The following is a 14223-nucleotide window of genomic DNA, read 5'->3' as shown; positions in this document are numbered from 1 at the left end:
TTCCTACTGCCTTTGTACTCTTCTCAGGATTCACTCGATCTATCCTGTCTATACCTTACATATGCTTCCTTCTTTTCCTTAACCAAACCCTCAATTTCTTTAGTCATCCAGCATTCCCTATACGTACCAACCTTTCCTTTCACCCTGATAGAAACATACTTTCTCTGGACTCTCGTTATCTCATTTCTAAAGGCTTCCCATTTTCCAGCCATCCCTTTATCTGCGAACATGCCCCCAATCAACTTTTGAAAGTTCTTGTCTAATACCGTCAAAATTGGCCTTTTTCCAATTTAGAACTTCAACTTTTAGATCCGGTCTATCCTTTTCCATCATTATTTTAAATCTAATAGAATTATGGTCGCTGGCCCCAAAGTGCTTCCCCACTGACACCTCAGTCACCTGCCCTGCCTTATTTCCCCAGAGTAGGTCAAGTTTTGCACCTTCTCTAGTAGGTACATCCACATACTGAATCAGAAAATTTTCTTATACACACTTAACAAATTCCTCTCCACCTAAACCCTTAACACTACGGCAGTCCCAGTCTATGTTTGGAAAGTTAAAATCCCCTACCATAACCACCCTATTATTCTTACAGATAACAGATCTCCTTACAAATTTGTTTCCTAATTTCCCTCTGACTATTAGGGGTCTATAATACAATCCCAGTAAGGTGATCATCCCTTTCTTATTTCTTAGATCCATCCAAATAACTTCCCTGGATGTATTTCTGGGAATATCCTCCCTCAGCGCAGCTGTAATGCTATCCCTTATCAAAACCGTCACTCCCCCTCCTCTGTTGCCTCCCTTTCTGTCCTTCCTGTAGCATTTATAACCGGATCCTGTCATGTCAGTCCTGCCCATCCCTGAGCCATGTTTCTGTAATTGCTATGATTTCCCAGTCTCATGTCCCTAACCATGCCCCGAGTTCATCTGCTTTCCCTGCTAGTCCCTTTGCATTGAAATAAATGCAGTTTAATTAATCAGTGCTACCTTGTTCTCTGCTTTGTCCCTGCCTGCCCTGACTGTTTGACTTGCCTTTGTTCTCTACTGTACCAGTCTCAGATTGACCTCATTCCTCACTATCTCCCTGGGTCCCACCCCCCCACCTTACTAGTTTAAATCCTCCCAAGCAGCTCTAGCAAATTTCCCTGCCAGTATATTAGTTCCCTTCCAAGTTAGGTGCAATCTGTCCTTCTTGTACAGATCACTTCTACCCCAAAAGAGATTCCAATGATCCAAAAATGTGAATCCTTCTCCCATACACCAGCTCCTCAGCCATGCATTCATCTACTCTATCCTCCTATACCTGCCCTCACTAGCTCGTAGCACCGGAAATAATCCAGATATTACTACACTTGAGGACCTCCTTTTTAAATTCCTGCCTAACTTTCTGTAACCTCCCTTCAGAATTTCAACCTTTTCCCTTCATATGTCATTGGTACCAATGTGTACAATGACCTCCTGCCGGGCCCTCTCCCCCTTGAGAACATTCTTCACCCTCTCTGAGACATCCTTGAACCTGGCACCAGGGAGGCAACACACTATTCTGATTTCTCGCTGCTGGCCACAGAAACGTAAATGTGTACCTTGCACTTGAGATTCCCCTTACACAATCAATCGCTTGGAACCCAACATACCTCACATTGCATTAGAGCCAGCCTCAATACCAGAAACTTGGCTGTTCATGCTACATTCCCCTGAGAATCCATCATCCCATACATTTTCCAAACCAGCATACTTTTTTGAAACGGGGATAGCCACTGAAGACTCCTGCACTAGCTGTCTTCCTCTCTTACCTTTCCTGGAGTTAACCCATCTATGTGACTGTATCTGTGACTTTCTCCCCTTCCTATAACTGGCATCAATCACATCCCCTTGCCCTTGTGAATTCCTCATTGCCTCTAACTGCCTCTCTAACTGATCCATTTGATCTGATAGGATTGGCAACCAACAGCATTTATTGCAGATATAATCCTCAGTAACACGTAAACTCTCACTAAACTCCCACATCCGACAAGAAAGGCATATTACTCTACAAAATGCCATTTTTGCTTCTTTCAATCTACAGACCCAGAAAATGGCACTGTCTTATTCCTTTACAAAACACTGCTCCAGGTTAACTTAATACTTATGGCTTATATTTTAAGTTTAATCAGGAGACATAGCTCAATAAAACATATAATTAAGAAAGAACCCACTCTACTCACTACTACAGACATATTGTAAGGCCACACTTAAAATCTAATTATCTGTTTTTGTGCTATGACCTCTCCCCAAACATCCGAGATCAGTTGTGAATATTGATGTGTTTTTCAGTTTTCCCAGATGCACTCCAATATCCAATGATACATGAATTCAACAGCAAAGGCAGTAACTGTGCAGGTTCAGTGCTGTGTCAATTAGCAATGTGGGTTCCTTTCCCTCTCTCTCTCCTGCACTGACTTTTAAAAGTGTTGTTGTTTTGACTTTTCTTTTCTCCAAAGTTCCAAAACAATGCAACAGCATGTAAAACAATAATTGCTGCTCCTGGAATTCAAGGAAATCACCTCCAACACCTAAAATACCTCAAAAAAGGAGCAGCAGTTACAGTCAGAAATTTTTCCCATCCTCCATCTTGGATTACCCATCTAAGAGAGTAATTGCCAATTATTGAAGTGAAGGGATCTCAAAAACTCAGAATACATCAGTGTGTACTGGTGACAACATGCAAGCAGGGAAGTAAGCAACAGGACAATGCAAGAGAATAACAGAAGTAGCTCCTCATTCTCAAACAAGGGCAATGAATTAGTTAGGAGGAGAAAGTGAGGTCTGCAGATGCTGGAGATCAAAGCTGAAACTTTATTGCTGGAACAGCACAGCAGGCCAGGCAGGATCCAGGGAACAGAAGATTCGACGTTTCGGGCACATGCCCTTCTTCAGGATTAGTTAGGCTACATTCATTTAATTTATTTGGTTTCCCATTTAGACATGCTGTCAAAATGTTTATGATTTCAAACCAGTACAGGTAGTATTTTACTTTGACCAAGTGGTACACAGATATGAATGGATCTTTTGCTAATGGATATTAACCTCTCTGGTGCTTCTGGAGAGTCAGTTTTTATCCACTTGTGGGATGTGGACATTGCTAGCTGGTTAGCATTTCTTGTTTGTCCCTCGTTGCCCTTGAGAAGGTGGCGTTGAGCTGTCTTCTTGAACTGCTGCTGTCCACCTGCTGTGGGTTGGCCCACAATGCCCTTAGGGAGGGAATTCCAGGCTTTTGACCCAGTGACACTGAAAGAACAGCGACATATTTCCAAATCAAGATGGTAAGTGGCTTGGAGGGGAGCTTGGGTGACACAATAGCTCAGTGGTTAGCACGGGTGAGTGTGTGAAGTTTGCATATTCTCCTCATGTCTCCATGGGTTTCCTCCCATAGTCCAAGGATGTGCAGGTCAGGTGAATTAGCCATGCTAAACTGCCCAAGGTGTTCAGAGATGTGTAGGATAAGTGGTCAGGGGTAAATGTAGAGTAAAAGGGTTGGGGAATGGGTCTGGGCAGGTTACCCTCCAGAGGGTCAGTATGGGCCTGTTTTCACATTCTAGGGATTCTATAAAAAAAGGCCAAGTCTAATTCTAATAAACTGCAAGGTACCTTTGCTTAGTACCCCAAAACTATTTGAATGTGAGCAAGGGTTGTTACACCATTTCCCAGGGATACTAATGCATTGACTAAGTAACCACTGTTAGTGGCTGACAGGTAACTCAAGTAGTGGAATGGTGGCTCAGTGGTTAGCACTGCTACCTCACAGCACCTGGGTCCCAGGTTCAATTCCAGCCTTGGGTGACTGTCTGTGTGGAGTTTGCACATTCTCCCTGTGTCTGTGTGGGTTTGCTCCAGTTTCCTCCCACAGTCTGAAGATGTGCAGGTCAGGTGAATTGGCCATGCTAAATTGCCCATAGTGTTAGATGCATTAGTCAGAGGGAAATGGGCCTGGGAGGGTTGGTTGGGCCGAAGGGCCTGTTTCCATGCTGGTGGTGGTGTTTCCATATATTTGCTGCCTTTGTCCTTCTAGATGGAAGTGGTCTTGGATTTAGAAGGTAACTTCTGAGAATCTTTGGTGATTTTCTGCAGTATCAGGTCAGAAGTCACACGACACCAGCTAATAGTCCAACAAGTTTATTTGAAATCACAAGCTATCAGACAAATGAAAAAGCAAACCTGTTGGACGATAACCTGGTGTCATCTGACTTCTGACTTTATCCACCCCAGTCCAACACCTGCACCTCCACACCTTGTAGATAGTACACACTACTGAAGTGAAGGCACTGAAAACGTTAAGTCTAATTGTTCTCTCTTCCTTCTAAACATCTGCAGGTAACCCATTCTTTTTTCCTTGTGACTTTCCTTAAGTGTTAAACCTCTATTTTAATTCATTAACTTTTAAGACATATATTTTCCCTCAGTCTCGCTTGGGGATCCTTCACATGCTGTATGGCTGCTTCAGTGACAACAATAAACACATACACAAAGACCATCCTAGAGTTCAAGCACAAAAGGAAGAACTTGGAAAGAAGTTTAAAAACGAAATCCAAATTGATTGAGCATGAAGTGCCAGCAGACCGAGTCTGGGACAGATACATTAGCTCGGTGCCCAGCTCAACAGAGGAGTTCCTCGATCTCTCCAGCAATGGCCGCAAGATGTCCAGTGGCTCGGTCTTCGCAGATCTCAATGACATCCTGGATGCACAGGGTGAGGAGTACTGCTGAGATTCCTGGGACATTGTGCCAGATCGGTTCTAGATATCACCTGTATGTTCCAGACCATTCTCTCTTACTCTTTCCTTTTCTGCGCAGGTTTATGATGTCACACATCAGGCATTATCATGGCAGAACGCAGCGAGTATTTCTGTTACACTCTGCTTCTCTAACCAACTGTTATATTACACTGCAGTTGGCAAAGAGCTCCGGCACTGGAAGGAGATGGGCTCATCTAATCGCTGGTTATTGCAGATCCTGCTGAGTTCATTGTTGCTGCATGGTGTAAGAGAGAATCCCCATTGTCTGAAAGATGTATTTCACAAACCACCAACACATGTTAAGCAGTGTTGTCCTATTGGTCCTAATCACTGGACTGTTCTTGGGGGATCACTGCTGTGTGCAATCACCTCTATGCAGGCAGTGCTAATATTTACCTGTGGGACAGTGGATAGATTATGTGAATGACTCTCTCTGTCTCTCTCCCTCTCTCACAAATACACACACACACACAAGAGTGTTAGTCACTCGTCTTCCATCACTGCAAACTGGATTATAATTCATCTCAGGCTGTGCAATCAATGTCTCCTTTGTTTGCTATGTATAAGAGTCATGTGTAAAATGGAGTTGGTCAGAACTAAAGCACAAAACAGGGCTAATCTCGCATGAGGACAGGAGCCTCCGGAGCCAACAGTTGGAAAATCTAGCCCTCAATTTCAATCGAACTCAGAGAGGCCACAGAATGGGACCTGCTGCTGAAGGTACAGCTTTTCTGAGGCTGTGATTGGCATGTTTTTTGTACTGATTCAGAGTGAAGAACTTTACCCCATTAGAAACAACCTGAGCATAGGCTACCTGAGTTGAAAATAATGTTTCATTCCTCACTATAAACATTATCCCCCCTTATGAGAACCAAAATTCAGAGAGTGAAAGGTCTCAAGTACAACTGTTTGAGTGAAATTGTGGTGACAAAAATGTGACCAGATCACAAAATTTATTCGATAGCTCAAAACTATTACACATATCCAGTTCAGATTTTATATTCCATCCTCCAGATTTCATAATCTCCCCTTTTCCTTTGTTCCTTCAGGCTGTGGTTTTCTGCTTTTTTTAAATTGGGACATCAAACAGGTTGATATGGTGTGAAAATGAACAGGATCAGCTACATCAATGCCATCATCTTCCTTCCTCTTTTAACTTACCCCATCTTGTATGAGGTTGCCATAATGCTGGGCAATCACTCTTCGCTTTGGAACTAATATTGTTGCTGGGAAACTCACTTCAAATGTCAATGTTAACTTTAGTGCATTAAAAAATATTAATTTACAGAAAATCTTCAACTTGCTGAAAAATTATTTCCTGTCCTTTCCTACCCATATCCATGTAATGCTAATAGTGCCCTTGCTGCAGTCCACTCATTGTGAGTTTGTTCATGATTAGAATGGTGCTGGAAAAGCATAGCAGGTCAGGCAGCATCCTACGAGGAGGAAAATCGACATTTCGGGCAAAAGCCCTTCATCAGGAATTCCCTACACATATCCAGGCTGCAGACCAGCACCAATATACAATGACTTGGATTCTTCAATGGCAACCAATTCAGACCTGGGCTAGGGCTTGAACCCAGGCTGAAGACAGGAGAGTGACTCACTGACTGACTCAAACTCCCTACTGTTACGATCATCACCCCATTGGTTACATGCACTGGAAGGGAAGTTCCTGCTCTGAAGCAAAGGTTATGTATGAGCAAGTGGACAGCAACAAGTGCCCCGTCAGTGTTATACGGATGGGAAAAGGACAGGAAATAATTTTTCAACAAGTTGAAGATTTACTGGAAATGGAACCATTTTTAACATATTAAAGTTAACATTGGCATTTGAAGTGTGTTCCCCAGCCACGATATTAGTCAGTTACAAAGCTGAAGATCAATGAAAACTGTAATCAGTTATTCATGTGGTGTGTCTGCTAGAAAGAGCAAAGAGGCCAATATTGCCTGAGGATTACACCAGAGGCTGTTTCTGAAATCATGAAGGGGCAGACCATTCATTACTAATTCACTCAGAATTCCAGTTCATGATCAAAGCTCTCAAATGTTGCCCATTTGTGATAGGATTTTGCTTCCTTCTTTCTGCCAAACATTCCGCTTGAGTATCTTCCCTTGCTTCCGTGTTGCAATTTTGTACTTTTTTCTGATCTGAGCCCAGCTGCTTCATTAATGTCCTTTAGGGAAGGGAATCTGCCATCTTTACCTGGCCTGGTCTGCACGTAACTCCAGACCCACAGCAAATCTAGGTTCATACTCAACTGCCCTGTTGGCAGCGAGGAAAGGGCATCAAATGCCAGCCCAACCCGTGACATCCACAATCCATGGGCAAATAATACTAAAAGGTTAGACCCGGATAACACTCTGCCCACACCATAATAAAATTAACGTGGGCAGAGTGTGTGGGACATTTGCTGAGTAGTCTGCTTAAAAGGCAGAAAAGAAGGGAGGCAAACTGTTTCAGCAGTGTCCTCTGAAACTACCCTCACTTTGTTCTTAGCTGCCAGCCTCCAAACTTCAGTGCCCACCCTCCATTGCCCACCTCTTACTCTGGCTCCTGCAGGTGCCTACAGCCAGAACGGAACCCTCTCACCTTCTTACAGAGTCACACCGCCTCCTGCTGGACTCTGTCTTTGCCAAGACTTTGGCTGGCAGGAACTGCTTGGTCCTTGCACTGAAGGGAGGAGCTCCCACTGTGGGGTAGTATACCTCCCTCACCTTCCCTCTGTGTGTTGTGTCTGCCAGGAGACTTTTCTTACATCAACATTCCGGAGCCAACTAGAGATCAGGCCGTTTTTAACCTGGTAATGTGTAATTAGTTGGGACTAATTAATAATAAAAGTGGCAGTAGGTAACAGTGATCATAAAATGATTGAATTTCATTTTCAGTTTGAGTGAGATAAGAATGAATCTAAACCTATGTATTCAACTCAGATAAGGACAGTTATGAGGAAATGAAGACAGACCTATCAAACATGAACTGGGAAGATACGTTAAGGGACAGCTGAGTAAAGATACAGTGGCAAATATTAAAGAGGATATTTCAGAGTACTCCCCAAAGACACATTCAAGTGAGAACGATTCTAGCAGAGGGGTACACATACATAGGAGGTATAGTTAGTAAGTTTGCAGATGGCACCAAAATTGGAGGTGGAATGGACAGCAAAGAAGGTTATGTCAGATTACAATGGGATTTTGATCAAATGGGCCAATGGGCTGAGAAAGTAGCAGTTGGAGTTTAAGTTAGATAAATGAGAGGTGCTACATTTTGGAACGACAAATCAGAGCAGGACTTATACACTTAATGGTAAGGTCCTGGGGAGTGTTGCGGATTAGGGAGGTGCAGGTTCATAGTTCCTTGAAAGTGGAGTCATCGGTAGATAGGATAGCGAAGAAGGCATTTGGTATGCTTTCCTTTATTGGTCAGGGTATTGAGTACAGGAGTTGGGAGGTCATGTTGCGGCTGTACAGGACATTGGTTAGGCCACTTCTGGAATATTGTGTGTAATTTTGGTCTCCTTCCTATCGGATGTGGTGAAACTTGAACAGGTTCAGAAAAGATTTACAAGGATGTAGCCAGGGTAGGAGGATTTGAGCTACAGAGTGAGGCTGAATAAGCTGGGGCTATTTTCCCTGGAGCGTCGGAGGCTGAGGGGTGACGTTATAAAGGTGTATAAAATCATGAGGGTCATGGATAGGATAAATAGACAAAGTATTTCCTCTGGGATGGGGGAGTCCAGAACTAGAGGGCACCGGTTTAAGATGAGAGAGCAAAAATTTAAAAGGGACCTAATGGGCAACTTAATCACACAGAGGGTGGTGTGTGTATGGAATGAGCTACCAGAGTAAGTGGTGGAGGCTGGTACAATTACAACATTTAAAAGGCATCTGGATGGGTATACGATTAGGAAGCATTTAGAGGGATATGGGCCAAGTGCTGGCAAATGGGACTAGATTTATTTAGGACGTCTGGTCGGCATGGAGGAGTTGGACTGAAGGGTCTCTTTCCATGCTGTACATATTTATGACTCTATGACATACCCCTGAGGAAGTTAAAGTTAGCATTAACTTGATAAAATGTACAATTTGGCAAATGTTAGTGGAAGGTCACAACATTGGGCAAAATAGAAGACCATAAGATGTAGGATCAGAACTAGGCCATTGAGTGGAATTTAGGGCACAAAGTGATCAGTCATTACATCATTGAAAGGTGCAGCAGTCCTGAGGGGCCAAATGGCCTACATGAGCTCCTGACTCATATGTTCACATTATTGTTGACCCCAGAACTTCTAACTTCCGCTGCCACTTTTGTCAGGTCATGAGGTGAGATGGTATATTTTGCGATGTGCCCACAGGAGAGCAGCAGAGCTTCAATCTGAGACAATCTGGAGAACATCATGCAGGAAGGCCTCACTACACTGTGGCACCCAATGTTGCCTAGTCTGTGACATCTCTCTGACCTGTTTTGTGGTGATAACAGGCAATTGCGAACAAGGTGTGCACAGAAGGCGGCAGCAGGTTCCTGTCAGATGGCCTGACTGATTATACTGGCTTGTGAGAATGCAAGTTTGTTCAGGTGCCATTTAAATGATGCCAGAACTTGTGACCCACACTATTGTGACCCAGGCTTCTTTATAACTAACTCGCTGACCATCATGTGATTGTGGCTAGCCTTTCCCGCTGGGAATGGAAATCTCGCTCATTCCCAGAACTGCTGGGGGTTCCATGCCACTGGGACCAAATCCCGTCTCTGGAGTGAGAAAGGAAGTTGATTGTGCCAGTGAACCAAGCTAGCTGGTCCAGCTAGACCAAAATTGCATTTATTCTCCATGTAGCCCTCCTCAAGGCTTCACACAACTAATCCTACCAGCATAATTCTCTATTCCCTTCTGACTTTACGATTGTGAAGTCACCCTTTAAATACATTAAAGTGATCCACTTCAATCACTCCCTGTGGTAGCGAGTTCCACATTCTCATCATTTTGTGAGTAAAGAACTTCATAAAGAAGTCTCCATTTGACTTTTTTTCTCTGACAATCGTTAATTGATGGCCTTTTATTTTAGCCTTTGTTCACAAGTGGAAACACTCTCCCTCTAGCCGCTGGACCAAAACCTTTTATCGTTTTAAAGACCGCCACTTGTTTCTGAAGCAGAGTCAGACCAGACTCAAAACACCAACGTCTCTCTCCACAGATGCTGCCAGACCTGCCACATTTCTCCAACATTCTCTGTGTTTGTTTATACTCGGTCTCTCCTCAACCTACAAGCTTAAAAATAAATAAGATCTGTCATGGGTTAAAGTCATAAAGTTGTACAGCACAGAAACAGACCCTTCGGTCCAACCCGTCCATGCCGACCAGATGTCCAAAATTAATCTGGGTCCATTTGCCAGCATTTGGCCCATATCCCATTTCTGTTTGCATCTTTTCAAACATCTTTTCAGCACCACTTTTTTGTAACAGGCAAACTAACTCTGTATGCAGTACTTCAAGTGTAGCCTCACCAAGTTTCAGTCCAACTTCAGCTTAATTTCTGTAATTCTCAATTCTATTTTCCTAACTGGGTTTTTTTTTTCCTACAGTGCGTTAACTTAATAATTGATGGCGAAATATCCTCCCGCCTTGAGAAATAAGTTTGATATTTGTGGAATGTTGATTTTCTCCATTACAAAAAATGTATACATATTTTTAAAAAGGTCTTTAATTTGTTGATTAAACATTGGCTTCTACCCCATATCTACGTCACAATTATTGATTTCACACTCTGTGAATTTAGATTCAAATTAGGAGATTTTTTAAATAAAAAAACCAAAAGAATAAACTGGTCATAAACAGGTCCAGGCAGTGGGCCATGGAGGGGGTCGTAATGGCCGATTGCCTACCCCCTTTCGTGGTTACATTCGAGCCCGGGCGTCCCTGGAGAAGGAGCACACACTGCCTACCAACCCTCTCGAGCTGTTCAGGGAGAGGTGGGCACCGTGGGGAGTGGAGTGTATTATTTCCCTCTCCAACTCTATTTTGATTTAATCCCTGTCCTCCCCTTCACTTTTTTTGATCACGCAGCATTGCCCTCTGTTGAGAAGGGCACTGCTTGTCACTGGCTACTGGAGTGTTTCCTTTCTTCCTGGTGGTGGAAACTGAATAAAGCGTTATACACCTGTTGTTTTTCCCTGTATCTCACACCTGCACACACACAACAGGGGAAAAAAAGAAAAGGATAAAAAACAAAAACTGAAAGAACTGTGGATGCTGTAAATCAAAAGGAAAGACAAAAATTGCTGGAAAAACTCAATAAGAATGGCAGCATCTTCCTCAGTGCTCTGAGGAAAGGTCACTCAACCCAAAACGTTGACTCTGATTTCTCTCCACAGTTGCCGCCAGACCTGCTGACCTTTTCCAGCAATTTCTGACTTTGTTTCAGTCAATTTTACTTGCTGGTTTGCTGTCTATGAGAATGCTTCAATGTGATTTGCTGATTACTCCACTTCGATGCTTAGAGATTCCTCTTGACTTGGGTATCAGATTCAAATCCATGTCTTGAAAAGAGAAATCCACATCATTGTGGAATATTGTAGTCAGCTTACTTTGAAGTCAGCTTTGCTTTCCTGTTCATGCTATCTAGCCTGTCATAACTGCTTCTCTCTCTCCAGCTGCCAAAATGCTGGTTAGAGGGGAAGCTGCATGCCTTAGTGGCATTTGTTAGGTTTCTAATGCCAAACCCATCGAGAAATGCTTAATAGAGAATAGTCCAACAACGATGCAAACATTTCATAACACTTCACTTTCCTGATAATGCAATTACTTGTCAAGATGTTTGTTGTGTTAATTTGTTTATTATGTATATCACCAAAGAATACAATGCAACATTGGAGTTTGGGAGTCATGACATTTTTCACCCAGAAGCATGACTTATACCATGAGTTAGATGCAGTATAGAGTGCCCGGCCAGTGTCTAAAGCGTAATCTCCACAGAACAGGAGTTTACTGCACCAGCATGACTTTTCCATTTGTCATGCTTCCCGTATTTGTGGCCTTTCTGAGTGAGACCAAGCTTGTACAAATTGTGCCAAATATTGTGGAATTACAACAATTTCAATTGGATAGTCTAGTCTAATTTCACTTGACATTGTCAACAAACCTTAGTTGCAGAGAAAGGAAACTTTTGCCTAATAGTGCCTGTTCTACATTTGCAAACCACATTTTGGAGGTGTGATGAAAATTTGGTTGAGAGGGAATAATTCTAACCTCTCGACTGTACTGTTACATAGCGCAGGGCACCTCACACAGCTTGAGGCACACTGGTCATTTTGCTCACACAGACAGTAAATTGAACAGGATGACTGGAAAATGGCTATGCATACAAAGTCTGTTTACAGCCCAATCCTCATGGGCCTGACTAGCAGAACATGGCCTGTTTGGATAACTGACAGGACTTTGTATTCTCTTCCCTTTTGTTTGAATCATGGAATTGAGTCACAATGTCTGCTCAATGGTGCTGGATAGCCAACGTGCCAAGTGTGGGCATGTCCACCATGCAACCTGACCATTTTCCATTTGCCCATTGGGGGTGATGTCTCCTGAAAGAGCTCAATGGAAATCGGAAACACCTTGGACAAACGGACATTCACTCTTGGATCTCAAAACTATGAGGCGGTGTGACATACTGTACATATGCAAAACTTTAGCTCCATCAGAATATTTGTTAAAATGCATTGTTTTGTGCTACTCTAGATAGTTTTGTACCTTTAACAGCTTGAACGTTTCCAAGGAAGAATAGAGCAAATGATATTTTTTGTGATAACTTGTTAGAATAGTAAAGAATTATGTATGATCAGTATTAAGTACTGAACGGTGTAATTCTCCCCTCTGCTGCTAATTGTAGTGTTTCTCAACTGTTTGTTTCTAATGAAGCCAAACAGTTAAGTCTGTGTTAGCCTTTGTTAAGACAGTTCCAATCCTGACCAAAAGCTAATTTTCCTGTGTGTTCCAAAATATGTAAGTCCCAATATAGTGCGAAATCATTGAAACATTTGAGCTGTTCTATTAATTGGGATTTGAATGAAACAGCTCTCTGTTGGAATCATCCACAAATCCGTGCAAAAGCAGGCCCTTCATGATCCTCTTGGGTGTGGGACATCACTGAAAAGGAAGTCCTGCTTTAGATACTACACTTCCATTTACAATGGAATACTTGAGCCTTACCTGGGATTTTTAAAAAATGTTTTAGTCCAACAACGTAAAGTATTGTTGGCTTATTTTCTAGTCCTTACGCAGCTTTTACTTCTGAACTTAGATCAGACATGTTGCCAAAGTTCAAGGTATCACTTAATTATAACTGAAGGGCTATCTGACAGTGTGTCATGAGATTTTGCAGTCGACTAGATAAGACTGGAATCTTGCTATCCGAGGCTGAATACTTTGCATCTGAACTGACAGGTTTTCGTTAAGAAAGAGATGTGCACCCAGTGAAAAATGCTGCTACCCAATCTAAGTTTTCCTACTAGATCTTACTTGTATCCTGTCAGTTTACAACAGGAGGTTGACACAAGACCTCTAAGAGATTATGAAAATCTCCCTTTTTATTTAATAATCCTAGGAACCCTCAACAATCCTACAGCCTTCAAACATATTCCCATTCAGTTACAATTCTCTATAGTTATATACCCAAGGTATAAATCAATGATCCAAAATAATCTCAGTCATAGTAATGGCTTTTATGCTTTAATGCATAACAGGGCTTAAGATGTAATAGCTTTGTGGTTTCTCATATGTTAGACAGTTCCCACTGTACTGAAATGTGATTGTTCAATCCTTTTTCAACTTGCATTGCTCCATCTTGTGCATAGTTTTAAAGTTGCAGGAGTTCATCATGAGCAGAAATGGGGAAGATATTTTTGTCAACGCTTGAGCTCCTGAGCACACAGTGTCTGAGGTGTGCACATATCTATTTACGTGTGCTTACTGAGTATTGACCTTAGATAATTTCACGATGGTAGTGGAGGGCAGATTTCCTCTCATCACTGTGTGTTTGTGAGATTCAATGAGCAGAATATTAAGCAGGGCTCACCCATGTGTCCAGAGATTGCAGGTTCAAACTCCAGTCCTTAAGTTTGAGCCGTCAGGTAGATTGGACGACGCTGTGCCATTGTGAGAGATTGTAGCACTGGGTGAGGAGCAACCTTTGAGAGAGATATTAAATCAAGGTGCTTCTCAAGTGCAGCACGGTGGCTCAGTGGTTCAATCCTAGCCCTGGGCGACTGTCTGTGTGCAGTTTGCATATTCTCCCCGTGTTTGCGTGGGTTTCCTCCCACAGTTCAAAGATGTGCAGATTGACCATGCTAAATTGCCCATAGTGTCTAGGGATGTGCAGGCTAAATGGATTAGCCATGGGAAATGCATGGAAAGGATAGGGGTCTGGGTCTGGTTGGGATGCTCTTTGGAGGGTCAGTC

At 42.7% G+C, this 14223-nt stretch overlaps 1 protein-coding gene across 2 annotated transcripts in view; it reads left to right on the top strand.

Moving 5' to 3' along the window:
* Positions 1–13399, top strand: part of gsg1l2b (gsg1-like 2b) — a 154867-nt gene extending 141468 nt beyond the window's left edge. Inside the window, exons 5-6 of one of the 2 annotated variants that reach the window (XM_043714421.2) lie at positions 4443–4729; positions 4834–13399. In XM_043714421.2, coding sequence (XP_043570356.2) covers positions 4443–4729; positions 4834–4841 — 295 coding nt within the window. In that variant the 3' untranslated portion in view covers positions 4842–13399. Of the gene's footprint in view, positions 1–4442 lie in introns of both variants that reach the window. The other variant, XM_043714420.2, reaches the window with a different exon arrangement.
* Positions 13400–14223: the final 824 nt, after the last annotated feature.

Source organism: Chiloscyllium plagiosum, unplaced genomic scaffold, assembly GCF_037043375.1.
Source record: "Chiloscyllium plagiosum isolate Xiang-an unplaced genomic scaffold, Cpla_swu_hap1 HiC_scaffold_25, whole genome shotgun sequence".
Taxonomy (NCBI): Eukaryota; Metazoa; Chordata; class Chondrichthyes; order Orectolobiformes; family Hemiscylliidae; genus Chiloscyllium; species Chiloscyllium plagiosum.
This window is presented reverse-complemented; position numbering and strand designations above follow the sequence as displayed.